The sequence below is a fragment of the Kryptolebias marmoratus genome, linkage group LG24 (genome assembly GCF_001649575.2).
Source record: "Kryptolebias marmoratus isolate JLee-2015 linkage group LG24, ASM164957v2, whole genome shotgun sequence".
Classification (NCBI taxonomy): domain Eukaryota; kingdom Metazoa; phylum Chordata; class Actinopteri; order Cyprinodontiformes; family Rivulidae; genus Kryptolebias; species Kryptolebias marmoratus.
The window spans coordinates 6654302-6679952 of NC_051453.1; the positions used below are offsets into that span (position 1 = coordinate 6654302).

The window sequence follows — 25651 nt, forward strand, 5'->3', positions numbered from 1 at the left end:
ATCCTTCCTTCCAACTTCACTTCCTCTCAAATTAGGAAACAAACAAAAGCGCAAGTATGCCCCTTCAATCTGCACATGGATCCTGCTTCTTTTGTTTATTGTCCAATTGTAGAGGAGCTGGACCAAGAAGGCAACCCTCCTCTTTTGCACAATGAGACAGAAAAGCATATGGTAAGGTAAAATGAGCAACAAGGAAATATAAAAAGAACAAACGCACGTGTAAGGAAAACGAAAAATGAAATATAATACAAAATATATACATTTCTTGATAAAAATGCATGTATAAGAAAATGGAAAAACAAAATACATCTATTTCTGCTTTTATTTTTAATTATGTTAGTTTCGGTCCTCCATACATGAAGGCTTCACTTGTTGCTCATAGAAACTCTAGAAACAGTACAATGGTTACCGAACCCTCCTTTTGTCTTCTCAGGCTCTCCTCCAGGCTCACCTTACACTCATAGCCAGGTATTAGATGACACAGTCCGCCGGCTGCAATCGCTTCCACTTAAAGATGACAAATCTCGCACTTGAAGCCAAAATTTTACGCCCAGATGTTTATTTTCTCCCTGACTCGCTCGCTCCCTTGTGACGTAACGGCAGCCTGTCAGACTTAACCCCGGGTGTAAACCGCCCCTTGAGCAGGGAAGCCATTTCCATGACGTTAACCACAACATACCCATCAGCCCGACGTGCTTACAGATACAAGCTTTTCCACAGCCAGACCGGAAACGCACGAACCAACAATATGATTTGGTAAGCCTTATTTTAAGACATTATTTTGAATGTAATATCGCACCCTGATAACATTATTCCTAAACTTAAAGTAGACAATATGTACAAATTTTGCTGCGTTTCTAGTTTCGGGTGCGTCTATGAAAAAAAGCGGAAATATCCAGTGATGTTTAAATTTACCTATTCAAATAAAGTAAGTCTATTTCTTACTTTATAAAATATTTGAAGCAAGAAGGGCAGATTTCCTGGTCACGGGTTTTTTTTTTTTTTTTTGTAAATGCAGTCTGTTTGCAGAAGTGAAGGAAATTTATTCAGAAAAGCGCCACTTTCTTAAACACATTCTGCTCGATTTTTTTGTTTTTTTACTTCTTGCCTTTGCGCACATTAAATTGTGTGGAAAAAGGCAGGAGGCAAATATAAATTTATTTTTCTTTTTTTACTCTTAGGGGACACAAAATGGGTGATCATTAACTCTTATATTCTGTTAAATACTGTCGTTTTATATGCTGTAAAAAATGAGGCGTTAAAGTTTAACTTCGACTACACAAAAGTGCTTTGAATATTATTGAAAACCTACTCCCCACCAAAAATAGCACAATGAAAGATATTAAAGGTTGAAACTGAGAAATAACATGCACTAATTTCTAATTTATTCATGGCAGCGACACATTGTTACTTAAACTAAGGCAGAATTGAGGTCTCTCTCTCTCTCTTTTACAACAAAATCTTTACAATTTTGTTGTAAAAAGTTAAAAAATGTGCTGGAAATGAACCCAAAAGAGACGGAGAGGAGTTATTCTGGACATCATCTGGATTATTTTCAGCTCACGGTTCAAATGCAGGCATCTATGTTCACATGGCACGCCTGAGATGAACAAACGCTGACAAGGAGGCAAATTCTTTTTAGTGCTTGAGTGAGAAAACGTCAAACCACATTCCTCGTGTCTTAGTAAAACAAAGCTTTGCAACCGAAAAAACAAAAAAAACCTGTCACATTCTTTAACAATAATGCAACAGGGAAGTCAAACTATTGAGCAATGTAATGGTTTCCGGTTTTATCTGCAGGGTTTCTATAAATGACTCAGTTCTGCCGCAGCTTTTTTGCTAATATCAAATTTAACAAGAGATTAAGGAGACATGAAATTGTTCTCTGAAAATGTCCCTGTGTTTTTGATTTGATCTACTGCTCCTGAAACCTGGACTTTCAGGGCCATAGCCTTGAACGTCGTCCAAAATGCAGCTGTACTGTTTTTATGACGGGTTGGAAACGCATGTGACAAACTTGAGATGTGTTCGACACAGATGTGAGACTTTCTATCTATCCCTGAGAGAAAAGTGGATGTTTAAAAATCAAGCAATAAGACCACGAGCCTCTGCGACTCACACGAGACTTTGAGGTCCTTGCAAACATGTCGAGGCAGTTTGGAGACTTCCTCGCAAATCTGGTTCCCAAACTTGTCTCCAACAGTGGCATACGAGTGAGATACCGGCTTTAATTTTAGTCAACGTAGATCCTTTGTCACAGTTTTAGAAAGCAACCGGCTAAACTGGTGTATTGTGTTGTTGTTTTTTATTTCGCATGAGCTATTTATCTAAGATGACTTTGTTTTTTTTTTTATTTACAAACAACAATAATAATGGCTAACAGAATAAATTAAAATGCAAAGAGGAAAATTCCAAAACATTCAGACCATGACTTCCCTCACAAATTATTTAGTTGTAATTTGTTCGCAAAGTTGGGAGGTAAATTGTAAATTTCACCCAAATGCAGACCACACTGAAAAGGCAAGAGGATAAAAAAACATAGCCAAACAAATCCTAATGGGTCATGTAAGCAAGAAATACAAGGAGACAATGAGGAAGCCAAAAAGCCTGGCAGACCTTGAACACACAGAAAAAACATTTGGCAAAGGATTAATGAAAGTAGGATTTTATTTGCACATAGGGAAGTAATAAAGGAAAAAAAGTCCAATGTGGTTGTCAGTAAAACTGAAACCTGATATGCTGAGAGCAGACAGCAACAGAGACTGATACAAAGCATAAAAGATGAGGAAATAACCAGAACACAGAACAGACAAACAACAAAATGCAGAAAGCAGAAAATACAAAATCATGGAAAACAAAATACAATAATGTTTATAGTATTTGTATTTATTTTTTCACGTCTGTGAGCCGACAGCTCTCTTTCATTTTGTGTTTCCTGTGTGAAGAAAAAAAAAACCCTCCATTTGCATAAAGCTGTGCTTCATGGCTACTAGACAGAGAGGCAACTGTAGTCATTCAGTGATCATGTATTCACACTCAGCAGCATTTATGGCTCTAAGACACAACACATGAGAAGTGAATTAATACATTTTGTTTTTAATCTAACCAGTTCTTCGACTCTAATCCAGATTAAGACCATGTGAGGTGACACAAGAGTTTATTAGTGTTCATTTACCTGAAAATATATGTACTAATGAGGGCCCCGTGTATACAACTATATATAGATCTGTTTTCTTTATTGCAGGTTTTTCAGGAGAGTAATCTCCATCCCTCAAGCTTTCATACTGCTGGGAGCTCTCTCCATGGTCATTTACTTCAGTAAATACAACGCTGTTGATCCCAACATCCCCGTCATCCAGGTTCCTGAAGTGAAAAATGTCAGTCAAGTGACGCCGCACACCCCAGCCAGTTCCCAAGTACAGACAAATCATGTCCAAGTAATGGAGAGATGTGAAGCCAACACGTCTATGACCAGTGTAACAGACTTCGCCTCGCTTCCCTCCCCTATAAAGAATTTTCTTCTCTATCGTCACTGCCGCCATTACCCCATGCTGCTAGATCTCCCGGGCAAATGTGGAGGCATGGAGAAATCTAACAAAGTCTTCCTTCTGCTGGTTATTAAAAGCTCCCCCAACAATTACGACCGCCGAGAGGTGCTGCGCAAAACCTGGGCCAAAGAGAGGATGTACAGAGGTGTGTGGATTCGAAGGGTCTTCATCTTGGGCTCGTCGAGCGATGGTCACGAGAAGGAAAAGCTGAACAAGCTTCTGCAGGTGGAGCAAGAGGAGTTCAGCGACATCCTCCAGTGGGACTTTCACGACACGTTTCACAACCTCACCTTGAAGCAGACCCTCTTCCTGGAATGGGTGAAAGGAAACTGTCCGAACGTTCGCTTTCTGTTTAATGGTGACGACGATGTGTACGCCAACACAGACAACATGGTCGAGTATCTCCAAAGCCTCGAGGACAACGACGGAAGCAAGCATCTCTTCACTGGATACTTGTTCATAAATGAAAAAGTTGTTAGATGGAGTAAGAGCAAGTACTTCATTCCAGTTGTGATACAGGAGACAAATACATATCCCCCATACTGCGGAGGCGGGGGGTATCTACTCTCTGGCTATACAGCGTTGGTGATTTACAAAATGTCTCTTAACATTACCATTCACCCTATCGATGACGCCTACATGGGCATGTGTTTGGAAAAGGCAGGACTTGAACCTTCTTCGCATATCGGTGTGAAGACACTAGGCCTGAACATTCCTTCGAAAGAACAGGACGCTCTGGAGCCCTGCTACTTGAGACAGCTTCTACTCGTGCACAGATTCCTGCCCCCCGAGATGTATTTAATGTGGAAGCAAGTGAATGATCCACGTTTGGACTGCAGTCCTTCCTATAAACTCAAATAACAGCAATCTGTCGCTGCTGCTTGGCAAAAGAGCTTGGAAACCTAAGGCTGGGGAGAACTTCTTTACGCTTGAAGAGTTGTGGCATAACTTGTTTTATATAATGTTCACAGTGACACTTTATTGAAGAGAGGCGGGTAGTTGGAGATGGAGAGAAAGAGGAGCATGAAGGACCCTGCTTGGATAAGCATCATAAATAAACTAGTTGTATTTTTATTTGCAATTCATAATATAGACTAGTATGTATTGGGTAGAAACAAGGCACATATCTGTAAGCTCCTGGTTTATCACCGGGCTGTATTATTTATTGCAACCATGTTTTATTATTGTATGGTTCATGGTGTCATAGTTTGTATATTTAGCAAACTACCAAGTCACGTTGCGTAACAGCCTGACAGCTGCTGAGAATACAAAACAAAGATGGACAATGGCAAAAAGAGGTGGGACACGAGGAGCTGTGTCTGCATCCTCGACAAAAAGGTCAGTGAAAGACAACGAGATTGTTCCCATAACAGCAAATGTAGGAGCAGGCTGGTTTTCCTGCCGCAAAATGGGTGAGGTGATGGTTTGATGTGCTTAACTTATTAGGGTCTGTATTTGTTTGGAGGCTTTGATATGTACTGCTTTTATAGTTTCCCTGTGCACACATGGATGTGCTGCTGTGAAAGGATCTTAAAACTGTTCACTTCAAACATGGATTGTTAATTTACCAGGAGAAAACAAAAGCAAGTTAGCTCTTTAAGTAATTAAGCATTGTATTTTGAAGCGACTAATTAATTGCTTATTTATATTCCAATGCTTTAGTTTGAAGGGTTAACCTTGTAGAAGTATATTTAAAAAATATAAAACTGTGATGTGCTATGAAAACCAGAGCTCAGGGCTTTTTAAATGTAGCAGCCGAAGCCTCTGAGATGGATCGGCACTCCCACCCTCGCAGGGACACTGAACAAAATGAAGGATGGGCCGGCTCGGCACAACACTGCATCCAGTGAGATCATTTTTAAGTTCAAGAACTATTGTACCTTGTTTTTATTGGGTGTGTTGTGTAAATAAACATATTTCAAGTACTACTTTACAGCTGTTGACTCTTTTTCAAATACGGGCCCCTCCTTAGGCACGTCACATGAGCTATTTTTACGGCATGGCTCATAATTCACCTTTTCACCAGGTTTCCCAAAAACCAGTCTAGCCTTTTTTTTTTTTTTTTTCGTAAGAAAACAATAAGTTACTGATTGTTAACAGTGATTAACGTCACATTCGATTTGTCATTTGTACAGAGTTCTTGGGGAAAAAAGAAAAGCCACACCTCGGTACAGGTTTAACGTCTGTTACAGGAGAAGCGCAAAATTTGCTTGTTGGAAAAAGAAAAGTGCAGAATAAGAGTTAATGATTTATAAAATAAATATCACTGGACAAAACATGTCCTTTTTTTTGTCAGCACATTGATGAAGCAATTCAAACAACCAAGACAGCAGGGATGGAGAACTAGATAAACGTGTCACTGAAACTTATCTTTAACCCCACAGCTTGTTTTTGGTGAAAACCCTTGTGAAAAGGAGCCGCTCCCATTGTAATCTTGCTTAAGAGATGAAATTGGAATTGCCTTGCCTCTTCCACTTTAAATTTCGACTAATATAAATGCACAGTTTGAGCTGTTACGTGCGACACATTCTCTCCTGTAGAAAGACTTGATTGGTCGGTTAAGGTGTGGTCTAAATGTAGAGAGCACTTAAACATTTACTTCCTGAAGCTTTACGGGTGTGTTTTCTTTTTAAACTCAGGTTTCATTTACCTGTGAACTGAACGCATCAGTAGTTTCTAATAGTTTTATAAAGTGATGTATTACTTCACGCTCTGAGCTGGAACATGATATCCACAAAACTTTCTTTTATTTTGAAAGATCTGACTTTTTGGACAAAATGTGCGTGTTTAAAAGCCCACTTGTGTCCCAGTACTTTACTCCAGGTTCTTAGATTTTTAGTCATTTCCCTAATGTTGAAGGTTAATCTGAGTTAATGCGATCCGTGGACAAGCACTGCTCCGCTGTGCCGACCACCTCAGTGATATGTTTACCAGAATATACGTATGTTTAATGTGTCCAGGAGAAAGACACACTCATTATCATACATATTCACCTTAAACTCAAAAGAAATAAGTGACTTGAGTCCATTTTGCACTTAACATCCATGACTGTTGAGGTCTCCACAGTCAGCAAACGTCGCAGGAAGTTTCCTGGAGTTTCAGGCTTACATGACCACGGCCTCGCCTCACATCCAGCACTGCCAACAATTTGTTAAAAGGCCTTAAATGACATTACAGGTTTCCTTGAATATTAGCAACTTGCTTACTAAGATGATAGGAATGCGTTGTATGCAAATTTTTTTATTCTGAATGGAAAAGCACATATTGAAATCAAAGTCTTGTGTAAGTTTTTTTGAATGCAGCTTTATATTTTTATGTATGTACAACTTTACTTCTTATTTTAAACTATTTGATCCGCTGTTTTTGTTTGTTGTTTTTGTTGCTTTGTTACTGACAAAGCCTGACAAGTTTGGGCGAATGGAGACATGTCTAACTTCAGGTATTTTAGTACATACTTCAGAGGTTTAAAGGTTTCTCTTTCTCTCTGTAGTCACAAGGACTTCATGAGGGTGAAAATGACATAAAAAGGCTCAGGAATGATGATGACGCTGACCTTTTTGTCTTTTCTTCAAGGCTCAGATTCAGACCAATAAAGGTTTTTAATAATTTATCTTGAATTTATCCTGGAGCCTAATCTGTCCAAGAAGGTAATCATTGATTTTAGGGCAGATACACTGTATATCATGGCTAGTTGGACGATTGTGGACTTTTACTTGCATCTTGACTCTGTTTAATCTCAATTAAAGCACACTTTTCATCGTCAAGCCAACAAATCTTTGAATGCAAACTCTTTTTATTTTTGAATACTATTTTACGTCATTTCTATCATTCTGTGATTGAAATCTTTTGACCTTTTGTTTTTATCTGCTGGATTCAAGGGTTTTTTTGTGAAATGCAAGAACAATCTAAATGGTACAGAGAGGAAATTTGTTTTTCCCCTCTCTCTTTTTGGATAACCTAGTTCTTCAGAAAGTGGAGAAAAGCTCAACCAGACGACAGCATCTTAGTGGTATTTCGGGGGCTGACGGTTTTTGTTTCATTTTGATGACACTCCATGTTAAAAGTGAATGTTCAAACTGTATGACTCAGATTTACTTTTAGTTTAATAGTATTTAAAATAAAAATGACAAATATGTCAATTAAATGTAGGCAGCTAAGAACACAAGTTAATAATTAACAGCAGATATTATTCTTATCTAGTTGATAAGTGTGGAGTAAAACAAAGAAATCATTCTGAAATCTCATTTAGCTCTTTTTTTTACCAACACTAGATTTCTCACTCTGACATTATATGGACTCGTTTCCGTACGATAAAAATGTTGCCAAACCACTGAACAGCGGGGGAAAAAAGAAAGGTTTGCACAAGATGATGTGTGGTTATGCAATGAAAAAGGTGTGTGAACGCGTACCAGCCCATTTACTCTGGTAATTACTGCGGAAACATTAATTGTAAAAACATTAAGAGAACATATCAACCCTAAAACTCCACCTGCAGAGTCATATATTAAATCAGATAATAAATAAAGACACCAGTGTGGAGACAATAAAACGTTTTAGTGACTGTTTCTCACCTAAAATAAAACACTTGAGTTATAATCAACTTTAATGCTTTTTTGTTTCATTCGGAAATAGTATTTTTCTTTTGTATTCATCGTGTTCTTCTTCCTTTGAGGGTTTATAAAGTTCTGTCTTTCCAAATAAGTTTAGTAATATGTAAATTGTACAGATATAGAATCTAAATGGACAAAGAACATTAAAATATATAGTGTCAAAGAAAAACAGATAAAAACCTTAATGAAGTGGAGAGTCCACATTTGGAAATGATGGTTCAGGTAGTGGAGCTACACACACCTCGTTCAAGTTAAATCCCAACCGGTGAGATTTAAAAACAACTTTTCTTTAAACGTTTACTCGATTTGTAGTCACAGTTGAGACGTTCACGAGTCTGACTGAAAGTCTTTTTCTTCCTCAATCATTTACAACAAGAAAAGCAGGAAATCAGATGCGAACACACATACAAAAAATCCATTTGCAAGAACAAAAAGTTTAGTTTCATGACTATTTTATGCTTTCACCTTTAGACCAGGTACTAAATGAAACAATTTAGAAGTAACTTCATGTATTAAAGTCACTGAAATGTAAAAAGCTTTCAGTTCTCAGTGAATTTTAGGCTGTGCTAACAGCACGTCAAAGTCAAAGTCAAAGTGAACTTTATTGTCAATCAGACTATGCAACAGTACATTACATAGAGGACTGAAATTGCATTTCCCCAAACTCCAAATGTGCAACAGATACTAAAACACTAACTAAGTAAAGACAAAAGACACAGTCAACACAGCAGATAGAATACGGTGAGCGCCTATTCCAGACTATCCAGTGTTACTAAGTGGTCAGTTCAGTATGTTCAGCACGTCTTTGAAAACCTGTTTAATAGTCACTTTTAAAAACGTGTTTGGATTGAATGACTGGATTGGTTCCAGGAGAGATCTCTCTAAGTCAACTATTAATGAAACTAAAGAGCATTAGGTGGCAAACACACATTGTTTTTCTTTTATGATGCAGTATTAAGCTATAAAGCAGGTTCAAACTCTGATATCCGTTTAGGCTGGTTTTATAACACGGTGACAGCATTTATTGAAAGGCTTGTTAGACAAGATGCTGAACCCTACAGTACATTTTTCACAGATTGAATCAGAGGTCACATGAAGTGTTGTTTTTTTTGGCAAAAACATGCAGTGGGAGGAGGCTGTTGACTTAGCTCTGAAAGATGCCAAACCTGGTAATCCAGAGTCAGATTAGCAGTTCTTAGAATAAAAAAAAGGCAGACCAGTTCAAGAACTTAACTTTTTACATTCCATATATACTGTATTTTAAACCAAGCAACAAGGTTACACACACTGACAAAAATGATGGGGACAAAAGACAGAATCATACATTTTGATAAAGCCTCCTGTCTACTGGCGACGGTAAAATAAAAATGATTAACAACAGTTTAAATATTCAGCCTCAGTGGTTTAAAAAAAAATCTAGTTTAACTTCACAAAATCCAGATGCAAAAACCAAGAAGTTTATTGTTGTCAGGCTGCTACAGCCATCCTGATAAGTCTATGAGATGTGTTTGAAATCACATATTTTATTTGAATAAACAGGTCAGGATATTGTCAGCAAAGAGTGAGTTTATCAATGTTTTATTTCTCTCAGTAAGGTCTACCTTCATTCGCAGTTTCTTTTCCTGTCAGGATGTGAGTTTTCTTTGTGTTTTTGTATTCAGTTTATTGCTTTTATTGTCTTCATGTTTCAGTTTGAGTTTATTGTTTTTTTTTTAATTCAGTTATCTTTGTTAGCTTTGTCTTAGTCCAGTTCTTGTCTTCATGTCTCCTCAGGAAGTCTGTAGTTTTCCTGCCACGCCCATCTTCACCTGATCCTAGTTGTAATCATCTCACCTGTGCCCACTTCCCCTAACTACCCTCTGTTTTAAAACCTGGTCATCTCCTCCACTCACTGCTGGTTTACTGTCTGGTTGTCCCGCTCGTCTTGTGTCTCAGGTTTGGATTTTGTTAAGTTTGGTTTTGCTGCCAGGTCAGCTTTTGTTTTTGTTTTGTGTATATTGTAAATAAGTTAGTTACTTTTCCTTTTTGAAAATGAGTCTGCGCTCTGGGTTTGCCTCCTTTTCCACCCTACATGACATTTCCACTTTTTCTTTCCTTGCCAGATTTTGTTATTTTGAACCAGCTATTTAAAACTAAAGACATAAAAGCTAAAATGATTGCACAATTAAACAAAAGGAGACAAGAGACAAATTTACTCTCCTATTGTAACACACAACACGGCGTGACATGCAGTATTTTTAATTTCTTTATAAGTGCATTTGTAAAATTTAACAAAAGAAAACACGGAATGTGAAAATGATTGAGGAACTAAATGTTCACAAACCAAATGGGTCAACATCTTGTTTGTCAGTGGATACCAGCACTTAAGTACTTTATATTTTTTTGATTACTGCGCTATTTTTAGAAAGCACAAAATGACTAGAACTCAGGTAAGCTGAGTCTCTTTGACACACCTCACAACATCTTTCAACATCCCATTAGATTGTGCAAAATGTTCTTTGTAAGGTTTGACCTAAAAGGCTTCACCTGATTTGCCTTCATAAGATAATCTTAGTTTATTGGCTGCCTAATAAAGATGTGACAGCTGTAAAAATATATTTAAAGGCTTGTGATTGCATATAGTTTAAAAAGGTTTATTTAGAACATAAGTCTTAATAAACACATTAAGTGAGAAAGCAACAAAATGTAAACATTTTACAGAAAAATGAGAACAAATGTTTATATTAACAGAAGCATGCAAATGACTTAAGACAAATCTCACAGCATTTTAACATAACTTATTAAACTAAAATCAGTTATTTCAGCTGCAGCCAAACATCTTTAAGTGTGAAACCCTGAATTATTACATAACATCAAGAGACAGTCGTTTTATTTGTTCACTGACAGCTACAGTAAGATTTTTTGTTTTAGATTAAATATTTTATATCATTTTTTTATTATTTAGAAATCGTCTGCTCTTCTATTGCATGGTGTGATTTCAAATTACAAAACTTCAGGAAAAGCTCATCTTTATTTCCAGTAAACATTGTGAAACAAACCATTTAGACTCTGTATACACTACTGCAGATATTGTTTTTTGCCTTCATATTCTAACGAGGAGATTGGCGGCAGCTCCTCCACGACAAGGAAAGGATGAAGCAGGCAAAGAAAATAGATGGACAGACGTTCTAACAAAAATACTGAAGTGTCACACTCAGTTATTAACCATTTCAGCGTACAGTCAAATTTAATGTCTGCTTGATAAGGATACAGTGAGACAGTGATAAAAACGGCTCCCTGTGTGGTACGGATCGACAATGGGTGTGCACAAAATGGCTGCTACATCGTTTCTTATAATATATGACAAACTTTGCAAACTTTAAAAGCCATTTCTGACTACACAGTAAATACTTGTACCACTGGTCGAGCAACAACATCAGGTGCGTCAAGCTTCCTTCTCAGCCTTTTGGGTTCTCTCTTTCGTCCTGCATGATATTTTCGATCTGATCTGCAAGGGTGGGGAAATCTGGGCGCTCATAAAACTCGTATTCCCAACATTTCTTCATCAGTCCGTACACCTGTGGTTAACGGGGGGAAATATGACGCAAAATCAGATCAAGAAATAGAAAATTCCTCCCTAAACTATTATAAAAAACACAATGTATTTCTTTAGGAAGCGACAAGCTTTGTTTTAAATTAATAAATAACCAATTTTCTCTTTTGGGTGAAAGACAGTTCACTTAAAGTGTAATAAAGTTGACAAACCTTCGGTGGGCAGTTCGGAGGAGCCGGCAGCCTCCAGCTGCTAGACAGAATCTGGGTGAGGCGCATAGAAATGGATATACCCTGCAGGTTGTGTTCAAGCTCCTGTAAAATGATCTAAACAAAACAATAATTGCCAGTATTTTAAAACACAATTTATTCTCCATAGCTGCACGCAACAACGGCTGACTTCCTTACTTTTTTGGGACTGCAGTTCTTGTCGCAGTAGGAGAAAAGCTCGTAAAGAAGGATCCCAAAACTCCAGACGTCCGTTTTGTGGGAGAACTTTGATTCGCTGAGAGACTCGGGAGCAAGCCTGCAGAAAATAAGGCCTTTAAAACAAGGCAAGGGCGTCTCCTTCAAAAGCTTTAATCAGGCTCTGATTTACAATTTTATTTTGCATTAAAGAAAAGCAGCATTGCTTTCTAAACATGTCAGTGTTTTTATATTAGTTTTACTGAAAAGAACAGGTTTATTTTACATGCATACCATGTTTTTATGAGGTTTCTGCTGCATAAGATTATTCAGCTGATCTATTAAAGAGCTGTCCAATACATACAGCAATATCCAGATGCAATTTAACAATGCCTCATACAAGAAAACATTAGGTATCCAGTTTTTAGGTATCAATAACCTAAAACAGCAGGATCATTTGAGCTGAGCAATTTATTTTCTTTAGAGCAAAAATCTTGTATTTGTACATGCTCTGTTTCCTTCTCTACGCAGATCTGAAACTGTGAAGTATGAGCACAGTAAACAACTATAAAATGGTTTAAATATAATCCTATTAAACAATTATTAGAAGTAAGTTTTGAATGTTCTGTATAGAAATAAACATTTTCTATTTTTACACAGTTACAAACAAGTGGCTACAGTTCTCTGTAGTCACAAAACCCTCAAGACCAAATTCACAAAAAATGTGCAGCTTGTGGTTTTTGCTCCATTTTTTGCACACCTTTTGCTTCCTCTAGCTGGTCCTTCTAAAGTAAATAGGCCTGATTGTATACCAGCGCAAACCCAGTCATCAGGTTCAGCAGGTGGGAGCAGTTTGCTCTCTTTTTGCTTCATGTTGCAGTTTTTAGTTAAATGCAGTTTTTCAAAAACAGTCTTCGTGGTTTCTAAAAATGTCCTTGTAAACACGACACACTTTCTGGGAATGTTTTCATCTACCCAGAAACCAAAATTGCCCCGAAATGTTGTAGTAACTATGCCAGGCCTGCATGAGGCGCTGCCACTAAAATACACCAAGCGCAGCAGGTGCATCAAGGTTGCACACTGGGTGCAAAATGAGCACAAAACAAGAGGTAGAGGACACCTCCAGGTCTTTAGACTAGAAGTGGGGTCATGAAATCATTGTTCTCAAAAGGCTGCATTTTGGCTGTTTACATAGGGTTGCATTTCAGGATTTTTCACTCTGAAATTTAAAAAAATGTGAGGCTCCTAGAACGCTGTTTCCATGCAAATGCAAGGTTGAAAGGATAAAAAATAACTTGTTACCTCATCATCATTCGCCACAAACAGCATGCACAAAAATGACGGAAAGAAAAAAAAAAAACGTTTTCTCCCAGGAGTTGTAGTTATACAGAGCAAAGTTTAGGATGAGATTTCTAAATTAATAAGTAACATTTTCTGCCTCCTTCAAAAATAACTAAATATGCCAGACCAAAGGTTACTTGCTGCACCCTCACTTCCTTCGAGGAGGGCTGTGAAACCACCCTCAACCAACCATCAGTTGTCTTTTTTATTTAGGTTTCAGTTTCAAAATGACAAAGTAAATAAATAAATACCAGTAGAGGGGGCTCTGTCCAGGCTGTTGGATGCGGTAGTAGTCCGTATCTTGAGGAATAAACTTTGTCATTCCAAAATCAGCAATTTTTACCAGCGATTCACTGGCAACAAGAATGTTTCTGGCAGCAAGGTCTCGGTGGACGTAACGCAGGCTCTGCAGGTACTCCATCCCCTGAGAAAATTGAAACAGAAGACTCAAACCTTTTCGTCCTTTCTGGAGTTATTTCGATTCTGTATGACTATCTTTGATGGTATAAATATACTGAAACAAAACTGAGCTGATGCAATAAAGTGACAGTTTCACATACATAGGTTTTTGAGCCTGAATAAATGTAGTAAAATAAACCTTAAAAGTTTCTAACTGCTGTCAGTCGAACAAGAGAAATATTTCTTTTCAAGAATGGCGTCACGCTGGGAGAACCACTTATTCAGTTTTTTCATTAACATGATCACATGTCCTGTTTATCAGCACTGGTTCATATAAAAAAGCAGTGAAGCAAACTTGAAAGACTCCATGTTTTTTTCTACTTTGTGCAAAGATCAAAGATGATTTTACTCAGACATGGGTTCATAATTAACAGACCTTACCTTACAGATTTGAGAGGCGAAGAGCAGCATGCGCCTGGTGTTGATGTTTTGCCTGTTACTCTCCATGTAGGCATTCAGGCTCCCATGGGGCATGTACTCCATCACTAAGGTCATACTGAGGTGGCCTGTGAACAAGCAAACATTTACCATTTTCTGGGAACACTAAAAGAACCACAGCTCATCCATTGTGTGCAAAACTATTGCAGTTTTAAGGATGTCACAAGCGGATGTGTCAAAAACACCAAAAGGCCTCAGAACACGTTTTTCTAATTAGATGAGGATAATTATAGCTCAACGTGTGTGTGTTTTTACCCATGCTGTAGCAGATCCCTTTGTATTTGACAATATAGTCACAATGTAAGACACTGAGAGTTTTGATCTCCTTGAGAAAGTCGTCCAAATTTGACTGCTTGTTGGGCTGCAGCTTCTTCACAGCCACAAGTTCGCCGGTGTGATCACCCAGCGGGTCGTAGCGACAAAGTTCAACGCTGCCAAAATTCCCCTGCAAAAGGTTTGAGTCACACAGTCAATAAAATCAAAGAGATACTTTGCTTTGAGATACAAAGCATAGATAACAGCTTTAGTTAATGCCAGAAATGTCTGGGTGACATTAACTCGCTGGTTTCAGAGGTTGTAGCGTCACTCTTACTTTTCCCAGTGGACGGATGTAGCGTAAGTGTCTCTCCTCAAACACCGCATGGTCGTGCTGAGCAGGACTGAAAGCTCTGCCCACGGCGCTCTGAGTGACCTGTTCAGTCGAGTGAAGTATCTCATAGTCTGCCACGAAACAAGAAAGGATGAGGCAGCTGCATGAGATGGCTGTAAAGATACTTTGTAATGAAAAAGATTACATTTCAAAGCAAAAAAATGAGAAAGATGTAAGTAATTTGTATCAAAAGTGAACTTGTTGAGTTGAAACAGTGATCTATATTATATTATATTATATTATATTATATTATATTATATTATATTATATTATATTATATTATATTATATTATATTATATTATAGCAATATATATTACAGCCTGGTACGTATCCCATTCTTACCTGGTACTTACTTGTGCAACTGACTGTTGAGCTTCCTCAGTACTTGGTACTTACTCAATACTTACCTGGTACATACCAGGTGAGTACCTGGAGTTAGGTTCTAGTACTTAGCTGGTACATACAGGATATGAGTACACATGTAGCAATTAAGTACTGGGTTCTAACTAGTAATTACCAGGTACATACTGGGCAAGTACCAAGTACATGGTATGTACTAGGCTGTATTATGTATTGCTACTATTTAGGTTAATTTGTTAGAAAACAATCGAGCAACAATAATCTGCATAAAATTTAGATTTTTTTTTAATATTAAATACACCCAAATAAAATAAGTACACTCATTGGATGATAAGATTTGAACCACCTGAAATGATATTTTATATTTCATTACATAAGTACATATTTCTTACCCGATGTGACGAGGCTGTTGAGTTGACGGATAATACTGCGACAGGACGGCCTGAAAGCTGCGTCGTAGTTCATACACTGACCAATCAGATCAGCCAGCTCTGTCCACTGGGAGGGAGGCAGCTGCTCCTTGTTCTCGTAAAACTTCTCCTTCTATAAAAAGTGCGTTAGCGTCACCAGTTATTGACATAACCTGGTTCACTCTAATCAGTCAGGAAAAAGTAATATCTCTAATTGCGGTTACTCAGAAGTTATCTTTTTTTATAGTGGTGTATTTTAAAAAAAGACATCAACAAAAACTTTTCGTTTTGCGCGTTTGTGTATGTATTTAAGTGAACAGACACCAGACTGCGGCAAGAATGAAGAAAGAAAGCTGATTAATATTATGAAGCGGAATAATATTTACACTTTCTGTTGTTGTTATAGTCCTAAACATTTAACAGAATTTAAATGGGTAAATAAATAAACTGAAATCTGTTAACTTTATTACACAGATTGTTGTTGGTTAAATGTGAGAGAGTAAAAGGCATAAAATAAGATTAATCCCTGTTTACACATTTCTAAATGGCCTGTAATGTTAATGTGGTTTTTAATTTTACTCTCTGAGACGACAGACTGTTTCCATTTGACTTTAAACACAGCCAAGCAGAGAGTTTCCCCAGGAGGCAGGGTAACCAAGACACCGTCCCCATCTTCAGAGACCAGTGCAGTTTAAATTACTCCCTCTGTGGGACAGCAGAGGCCTTCAGCTTATTTAGCTTTGACCTAAACAACGGTGTCTTCTAAACCTTAAACCAGAGCTGAGCCACAGCCCCAATGTGTCCCTACCAGGTCAGTGTTTATGACTTATAGGAATAGAAAATGGCATATCTGTTTATGTTGTGGTGCATAAAGAAGTGGGCATGCTCACTGCCTCAAACTTCTGATAAAACAGCCTTTCTGCAACCCCCCCTCATTGATAAAGAGGCACTGAAGACTTTTTGCCTGCTTGCATTACTTTAACATTAGTTCAACAAGAGATGCAGTTTTTTTCTTTTTTACAGTCGGTTCTGTTAAACAGACTGTAAAGATGCAACAATTTTTTGATTATAGATTTTACTGCCACAAAAAATGACTTTAATGTCTAGGCTGATGTGTGCCAAATGTATTGACTTTGGTATGCTCATCAATTATTGTTAACAAGCATAAACATGACAAAATATCACTGATTTCTTTGTCAAAAATATTTTCATGTCTCCACAAACATTGTAATGTCTAGTTTAGTATATTTCATTGTATATTGTTTTGTGTTATTGTTGTGAGGCATAGAAATCATGCAAAGTCTGTTGCAGACTTGAAAACTAATTTCATATAACATACAATATATGAGCCATTTTACATAAAAGCAATCAGCAACAACTGAAGACTTATCAGCTTGTTGAAGGGTATCCTGTGTGCCATGAATATCTTAAGTGACTACAAATTAGAGGCCATGGTGTAGGTGTATGAGTAGGAGTTACTGCAAAAAAATTGAATTTGCCTAACTCTTCCCTCGCATAAAACCTTCACCAGCAGCGCAACAAGTCCTGCTGTTAGTCAGGGACAGAGTCTTCAGGTCACATCTTCCTCACTCTAGGATAAAAATGTTTTACTTGCAGCTTACTGTGAAATAAGAGGAAACTTGGATGTGGGCCTGTTTAGTGTTGACTGAAAAATATTACAGTGTGATGTATGTACCTGTGTTTAACCTACACAACAACACGGATTGTACCTCGTATATGTTCCAGCCTTGCAATGGAGGGTTTCCATTGTTGAAGATTTCCCACATAGTGGCTCCGAAGCTCCACTTGTCGCACTCAAGAGCCAGGTTGTCTGGGGAATCTAGCATCTCAGGAGCCACCCAGGGGATCCTGTGCAGGATAGCTGATGAAACAGCAATGTAATACATTATACCGAAATATCTAGCCATCTGTGAACTAATTAGAAATGCATTTTCTCTGTATTTTACATGTCAGTAATTGTAATTGGGATGAAAATCCTTAAATCAGTTTTTTAGGTTCAAGGCTAGTTTTCTGTGTCACTTTAATTCTGTTTGTTTAAAATAAACAACATTTTATGGGGCAATACTAAAACAATAAACAGGTTTAATACATCCAATTATGGTTTAATACAAATTTATATTCGAATCCAGGTAAATACATGACATCTCATTCCAAACCAACACAATCCAAATAATCCAGTTCAGTACAGATTATGTGAATGGGAGATAAAGTTAGAGAGGCCAGACTGAGACGGTTTGGACATGAGCAGAGGGACAGTGGGTGGAAGAAGACAGAAGGATGTTAGAGACAAAGAGGAGACATATGGATGCAGTTAGAGAGGACATGGAGGGAGTTAGACTGAGGACAGAGTTAGATGGAGGATGACTCGCTGTGGCGACCCCTGAAAAGGGAACAGCCGAAAGAAGGAGAAGAAGAAGAGTACAGATTATGTGAATGAAAACATATGAAGGAAAAAGTATTCTTCTCTTTGTTTAACCTGTCCTTTCTGAGAATTCACAGGGCAACAGTGGACAGAAAATACTCTTATCATGAAAATCCTTCCAGCTTTCCTGAGTCGTAGTTCTGCAACAGCAACCTTCACTAAATAATCTCCATTTTGTGGTCTTGTTATGCATGAAAACTCAATTACAGAAAGATTAAAAAACTGTGCTACTTTTACCATTTTTTCCCAGCATGGCGACGTTGATGCCGGGGTCACTCAGCTTGATAAAAGGAGAGATGCCCTGGGAGGGGTCTTCTTCTCTGGCCACCAGCAGATTTTTGGCACAGATATTTCCATGAACAATGTTTTGCTCTTCCTGCAAGGCAGTTATGTTATTGTAGACCCATTAAAAATGAACTATTCTCTGTTATTTTTAAACCAGCAGTTATTTAGCCGACTTATGCAGAAAAACTGAACAGCTAGTTTGAACTTGCTGCAGAATCAGTTTTCCTTTCTTTCTTTCTTTTGAATCTAAATCTTTCTCACCAGATAATTGAGGACACATGCAAGCTGCTTGGCTACGTTGAGTTTCCAGCTCACTGACAGAGATTTTCCTCTTTTCAAGTAGAGGTCAAGGGCTCCATACTTAACAAACTCCTGTACCATGATGTCTGAAAGGCACAGAGAGGTCAGTTTATACAGCTGTACTTCAAGCTGATTCTCAAACGTTCACCAGCGTGAGCGTGACCTCGGTCATATGAGGATTCTGACCGAGTTACTGCTTTTAGCTCAATATGAAGAGAATGATGTACCATTTAATTGGGGAGAAAAAAATCCAGTGTTCCTTGTTTAAATTTCACCAAACTCTTTCTATACGCTTCCCAAAAATAATGTGGTTTTTATGTCATGTGCTGTTTAGGTCAGTTCAGATTGATGCATTCAAACAACACAATAAAAAAAGGAAATATGCATTACATTGGTTTTAGTCGGTGAGAAATTAGTCATAAATATCATGCACCGTAGCTCCGACTTACTTTTTTCTCCATGAACACTAACACCGTACACATGAAGGAGGTGTTTGTGGGAAATCTGGCTCATCAAACTGGCAGCTTCAAAGAATGACTGAGAGAAAATAAATACTCAGACACTGTAACTTGTGTTTGCTAATCTGTGAATTAAAATCAATTCTGAAAAATACTTTGCTTTATGAAAAAAAGAAAAAAAAAAACAACATTTAAAAACCCACCTCCCAGCAGTTCCTGTAATCGGGATCAAGCTCCTTCAGAAGGACTTCTGTCGTGTGTTTCTCCCCATCGTGAGTGTCAATTTTTTCACCTTTAAAAATTCGAGTGAAGGAGCCCTGTCCAAGGCTCTCATCCTGTCGTGAAAAATACCGACAGAAACTAACGTAAAGCAGCTGGAACAAAAGCAGCGACTGAGTTGAATGAGAACCAATCAAAGCGGCGGACAGACGTAGAAGAAGCAAAGTGATAACAGAGTAAGAGATGGGGTCTAAAACACTTACACATTTCAGGTCTTCATATTTGATTGTGTGGAACTGGATGTGACTGAATTTGTTTCTTTCAGGTGTTGGGGACCCCTGAGCTTCAACCAAGCTGCTGTTTCTTATGATTATTAGATTTGTGAGCTCTTTGGGAAAAGGAGAAACCGAGTTTTGTCATATGTAGTACAATCCATAGAAACTGAGGTACAATGAGTATGTATCACCCTGCAACTTGGAAATTAGGGAACAAGAACTGGCTATTATGTCCTAGTTTTTAGTGTAAGTCTTTATCCATATACATATGTACTAGAATGTAGAAAATTACTTTATAAAATATCCAAGATTGCCCATTTTACTTTATGTTCTCTGCTAAAACCACATGAGGTGGTGCAAGTAATCCTGCTATTTTTCTGGGCCATAGATTCACTATAGGGCTATAATTAGCTATATCATCATAACACAAATACCTTTAGGTCGAGGTGGGCAGCAGCGAGTTAACTTGACAGGTATTTCAGCCATCAGCAGCTTGTTATGTTGATAGTAGTCGGTGAGTTCTCTCAAGCTGGAAAATGATTTCTGAACTCCAAGAAGACTGAAATTCTCATTTTTAATAATGAGACAGTCTTTATAGTCAAGTCCAAGTGGGGTCTGGAGAAATACAGTCAACAAACTTTAGTTATGGAGGCGACAGGAATTATTTTAAAATTAAATTAAGTTCATTCTATGTTTCTATGTATCAAATAACAAAAGTGCAGTCAGGTGTTTCTCTTTTATTGTCAGGTAATTAAACATGCAAAGCCAACCAGAAAATGTCTATAAAGTAGGTCTTAAAATATTGTTTTGTGTTACTGTCTTTACCTGAACACAAACTGTGAGGAAGAAGTTATTGTAGTTTTTGGGACTGCGCCGGAGCAGGAAGGTCCCACCTTTACCTTCCAACTTTTTCAGCTTGTTGACTGCAAACTCCGATCTGAACAAACACAACATGACACAAAGAGGTAAAACACACGTGTTGAAATTACCATATCAGATGAACTGTCAACAGGACTCACGTGATTGGACCGTGACAGTGATTACTGAGGCCCTCCAGGATACTTGGCGGAGCGATGTCTTGGCAGAAGAAATGGCTGGAGTCTGTGGTGAGTCTGAAGTAGCCGTCAACAAGCGACACAAACGAGAGCGCCTCTTTCAGACTCTGGAACTTGGCTTCCTGTTATGAGTTAAAAAGTAAAGCATAAAACAGAAACAAGGCTGTAATTTTGTAAAATATAAATATAATGGCAAAGCTTAGATGTGAAACCTGTTCTTTACCAAGCATCTGTCATCTTTGCGCGTTATCGTGACCACCCTGCTGTCCTGTGGAGCCAGCTCTTCGCTATTTATACTGATGTCTACGATTTCTTGGAAATCACAAAAGGTCAGCCACTCCTAAGAAAAAAAAAAACAGAGTTTTATACTTTTATAGCTTTTAGGCTGATCATTTAACAAAATCTCACACAGTATGTGAAAGAACAGTGTACAGGCGCAATGAAAAACTAATTCAAATTAATGATACACTAAATAAATTAAAAAAAGAACTAGGTGGTCAAACATTTGATCTTTCATTGAATAGAAAATTTGCTGCACAGGCCAAGCAGCTGACAGCAAAATCATTTAAATACGCAGGTTTTCTTGCATGCTTTGGCTTTGCCACTTTTGTTCCAAGTGGCCACAACATAGATTGTGTAAATTACATGTAGTTATTGGTTCTGCAGAGTGAAGTCAATGAGGAAGTACATTTAACAGTTCTTCTAATTCTTCTAATGGGGCAGTTTTTGATGTACTAAAAATAATTACTGCATGCAAATTTCTTTCAGTAATAAATGTTGCTACCAGTAAAAAGCATCACAGATAAAAAAAAGCAAATTTTTTGGCTTTACTGTATGAATACGATTATCACACATTTACTTCAGAGCCACTCCTCTGTTTTTCTTTCGTCATTAACCAAAGTTAAACCACACGCTTCTTGGTTATTAGTAACTGTTCTCAGATATTTTTCTGAATTTTGCAAGAATGACCTGTTTTTAATTCATGTTGCGAAAAACAGCTTGGAGGTAAAAACCCACTATAGATGTAAATGCTATTAAACAGTATAATGACTAAGATTTGATCTAGCAGCCCCGTGGTTTTAGCTAAGCTCATTCTGCTGCCATAGCAATTCTGTTAGGTAAAGAAAATTACTTCAATGAATCTAACCCTGAGCCCTAAAGAGAGTTTGAGGTTAGCTTCACACTTTACAAACTTTACTTGAACCTTTCTTACCTTGGTCCCATCAGGCTGGGAACTTTCCCTGGTTTGAACTCCTGTCTCCCCACTGACGCGCACAAGAGAGAAAGACGTGTTTGACAAGGAGGAAAGCCCGTTCACGTGGAAGGTCTCACTTCCCAGAGAGGGTTCGATGCCAGCCAGTTCAATCAGGTATTTGAGCTTCAGGCTGCACACGTCCACCGAGCAGTTGCCAAGCTTCTTCATGAAACGCTTTAGGGATTTTCGAATTCGAAAGCGGTCCAGGCGGTTTCGTTTCTGGATGTCTTGGCGATGTGACTTGGGAAGGCAAGATTTATAGCTGGGGTAAAAAAAAGGATTTGGTGTAAAGATAACATAGATGTGCTATAGACACAGCTACCAAGATGCTCACTTCCACCAAATGTACTGCTGTTTGTAAACTTATCCAGTTGTAAATACCTGACAGTCTTGCAGAGCTCTCTTACACTCTGATGGTGCTCTTTAGCCATCCGCCACAAGTCCAGCACAGCAAGGCCGAGACATTCCTCTTGAGCACTCAAAGGTGGAGCAATTCCTGCTTGGCTGGCAACAAAATCACTTCGCATCTAACAGCCAACAGAAACCAGACATGTGGACCATGAACAGGCATGTTTTTAACCATAAACTGTAATGTTTAAGGTATGTAACTGTTTTCAAATGAGCTAAGACATAAAACATGCAGTTATTACTCTCAATGAGCTTATGGTTCAGAAAATTAACGAAACCGATCTTCTTACCTGAGAAAAAAGATAATCAATGACGCTGTAGTCAAGCACTGGACTGATTCTGTCTCTTGTCAAACTGTAGCGATACGATGCTCTTGATTCTTGACCAAACCAGTTTTTAAAGGAAAATCTATAAACAAGAAAAAAAAAACTGAACATTATTTCAGGGATGTCAAACTCATAGAACCCAGTTAGATTTCCAGTGGGTCAGACCAATGAAACTGCGACATATCTGCAGATAACTAGAAGCTGGAACATTGTCCAGTGTCCATGTTTATTTAAAGCAACAACCTGATGTGTTTTTCATGCTGGCGCGAGCCCAGTCCACTCTGATTCTGTCAACAAACAGCCATGAAAACGCTGTTAGCTGTGATGGTGCCTGTCGTCAGCACCACCTGAAGGAACTCCTTTGGTTACACTGAGTTGTTTATTGTTACCTTTAATAAATAAAGCCAGCTGAGCAAAATCTGCCTAGTTTTGTTATTAACTTATACTATAAAGTAACTTTGAGCAACTGGTACTGAAGGTACTGAAGGCCTTCAGTTCTGATATCTTCCCTTTCCTGCAGATTATTCATTCATCTTCATCTTTAATTGAAGTCCAACCATGTGTTGTCATGATCTTTGGGTTTATGTGTTGAGATTATTTCTGTTATATGTTATAGTTCATCCTGTGGTTTTTCTTGTTTTTTTCATTTGGATATTTTCTTCTTTTCTGTATGCTTACTTGTTTTTCTCTGTGTCGTTCACCATTATTTCCCTCAGTCATCTTTGCCTACAGTTAATCATTCACACCTGTCTTAGCCTCACTCAGTAATCATTCCTCTCAGCATATATATACTCCCGGTTCCCTCACTCATCATCCTGTTATACTGTTTGCTGCTAGCTCCTTGCTCTTTTTGTTTATGTTAATGTTATGACGGTTTAGTTTTTTTTGTAGCATGTTTCATGCTTTGCAAGAATGAAAAAAATTATGTTATTTGAGGTGGCGAGTGCAAAGTTTGTTCTGGCTACAACATTTCATACTTCAGGAGAAACTCACGAACTCCTAGAAGTCCTCATAGCAGAAATATCAATATTTCCACTTCCTGCATCACTTGTGCCCACGTCAAATTTCTAATCTTCTTGTTTTTAGCGACACATTTTTAAAAGTCAGCTTCTTCTGCAGAAAACGTCTTCCTCAGCTGTTGCAGTGTTTCATCCAGATCATATTTTCAGTATTGATTTGTCTTGTTTGGCAAATAATCACATCCAGTGGTGCATTTTCATAAGTAAACAAATGAGTTTTTAAAAAAGTTACTTACCTAACTCTAAAGTGAACTTTTAAGTTTTCAACTGAGTCAAACACGTGCGATGGAGGATACCAAAAAGACAGATCTGCAGATGCCAAACCAAAAAGACTGAGGTACACCGGTAAGATTCCTGAGTAAAGAAGCAACAAATGATATTAAAACACATGGCAACATTTTGGAATACAGTTTATTTTTAGACTCATTAAAATCTTACCACATGCTTCCCCTGCTTTGATACAGACATTTTCTGCAGATATTTGTCCAGACGATATTTGTATCGTTGTTGTATCCTTTGTGTCTGGGAAGTAGTAGAGGTGCACCTGTAGACTAGGGGTCATGCTCGAGCTGGACCTCTGGCTGCCTTCCCGGTCTCTAATCACCAAGGGGGCCGACTCGCTCTCTCTGAGATCCATTGGCATGTCTGAGAAGAAAATCAACATGTGCATTTCAACATAAAGCAGTGGGGTGGCCAACCAAAACACACAAGCACACGTGTGTAGACAAAAAAGTTACTTTGAGTCACTTTGTCCTCTGAGACTTTGTGAGGAATCACAGAAAGTCCAATTTATTCAAAACAACCAAGAGTCAGTCAGTTCCTGGAACAAGCTGTGTTAAACCACAACAATGTTTAGAGTATAATTCTAATGAGTTAAATCAAACACAATTAGACATTTTTTAGTTCCTTAAGATCTTTTGCTTCTCATGTTGGGACTTTTCCCTCAGAAAGGACCCATTGTCGGCTACAAAGAAAAAAGAAACTGGGCTGAAAAATTATGAAATACTATAGAAAGTTTAAATTCTGACTCATGAGAGACAGCTGACAGAACAAATTCATCTGAACAATTCCGATTTCCAGTCAGAATAATTTAGGTCCAAGTTATAATGATTTAAGGTAAAAGTCAAGCAAACAGTTTGTGGTCATGCTTTTAAAAGTTAAACTAGTCCTGCTAAGATGATTGTGAACATTGTTCTGAGTATGATCTAAACCTCACAATGACTCATAATCTGATTAACATGTTGAAATGTAATTTATAAATTAGAATAAAGTTTCAATTTAAACTTGAGCTGGAGCTGAAGTTAAAGTAAAACGAAAGTTTAAACACAAGTAAACCTGGAGAAAACTGAACTCTGACGTTTCTTACATCATGCCAAGTAAAAACAAAAACAGCTTTAGACTGTAGTTTTAATGTTAAAGTATCTTTTGAATTGTTACCTTTACATGCGAAGGACTACGGTCCTAATTTTGTTCGTTTGTTCAGCCAGAGTGTGTTTCTGTGTGACAGGAAGTTCTGTCTTATTTCCTGATTTCGACGAGCAGACGTAACTTTCTGAGTTTATTGTTTCCGTTACACACAGATGCAAAGCACTAAATGATGGCTAATATTGCTCTTAAACATATTACACGCTGTTCTTGACTGTTTTTTTCTAAACTAATAAAATTTGACTCCCTGTCTTCTTTACTTTTGTTTCACTTTGTTGAAAATGTTTCTATGACCCATATTGACCCCTTGATACATTATTTCAACAAAAACGTCCTTTTTTTCCAGTAATGTAAAGAAGTTGGCTGATTTTTTAAATAAAGTGTTAATTCTATCAAGACATTATTGTTTTAAGCTGTATTTTACATTTCAA

At 37.8% G+C, this 25651-nt stretch overlaps 2 protein-coding genes across 3 annotated transcripts; one reads left to right on the plus strand and one right to left on the minus strand.

The window, feature by feature from the left end:
- Nucleotides 1–600: 600 nt before the first annotated feature.
- On the plus strand, nucleotides 601–5476 carry LOC108234252 (N-acetyllactosaminide beta-1,3-N-acetylglucosaminyltransferase 3-like). The gene is made up of 2 exons (XM_017413299.3): nucleotides 601–756; nucleotides 3245–5476. The coding sequence occupies exons 1-2, from the start codon at nucleotides 659–661 to the stop codon at nucleotides 4407–4409; spliced, it is 1263 nt and encodes a 420-aa protein (XP_017268788.1). The 5' UTR covers nucleotides 601–658; the 3' UTR covers nucleotides 4410–5476.
- Nucleotides 5477–10770: 5294 nt separating this feature from the next.
- Nucleotides 10771–25316, minus strand: jak3 (Janus kinase 3 (a protein tyrosine kinase, leukocyte)). Of its 2 annotated transcripts, XM_017413301.3 has the most exons (24): nucleotides 25233–25316; nucleotides 24234–24440; nucleotides 24032–24149; nucleotides 22741–22858; nucleotides 22424–22569; nucleotides 22001–22304; nucleotides 21011–21127; nucleotides 20752–20909; nucleotides 20558–20669; nucleotides 20167–20347; nucleotides 19721–19845; nucleotides 19442–19573; nucleotides 19230–19317; nucleotides 18742–18866; nucleotides 18433–18571; nucleotides 17483–17634; nucleotides 15735–15885; nucleotides 14925–15052; nucleotides 14588–14777; nucleotides 14276–14400; nucleotides 13687–13859; nucleotides 12098–12215; nucleotides 11903–12016; nucleotides 10771–11715 (listed from the first exon to the last, which is right to left on the minus strand). In XM_017413301.3, exons 2-24 carry the CDS (start codon nucleotides 24436–24438, stop codon nucleotides 11596–11598), a joined length of 3339 nt encoding a protein of 1112 aa, XP_017268790.1. In that variant the 5' UTR covers nucleotides 24439–24440; nucleotides 25233–25316; the 3' UTR covers nucleotides 10771–11595. The 2 variants fall into 2 exon arrangements, with proteins under 2 accessions (XP_017268790.1, XP_017268789.1); XM_017413300.3 differs by lacking the exon at nucleotides 25233–25316 and having other exon boundaries at nucleotides 24234–24465.
- Nucleotides 25317–25651: the final 335 nt, after the last annotated feature.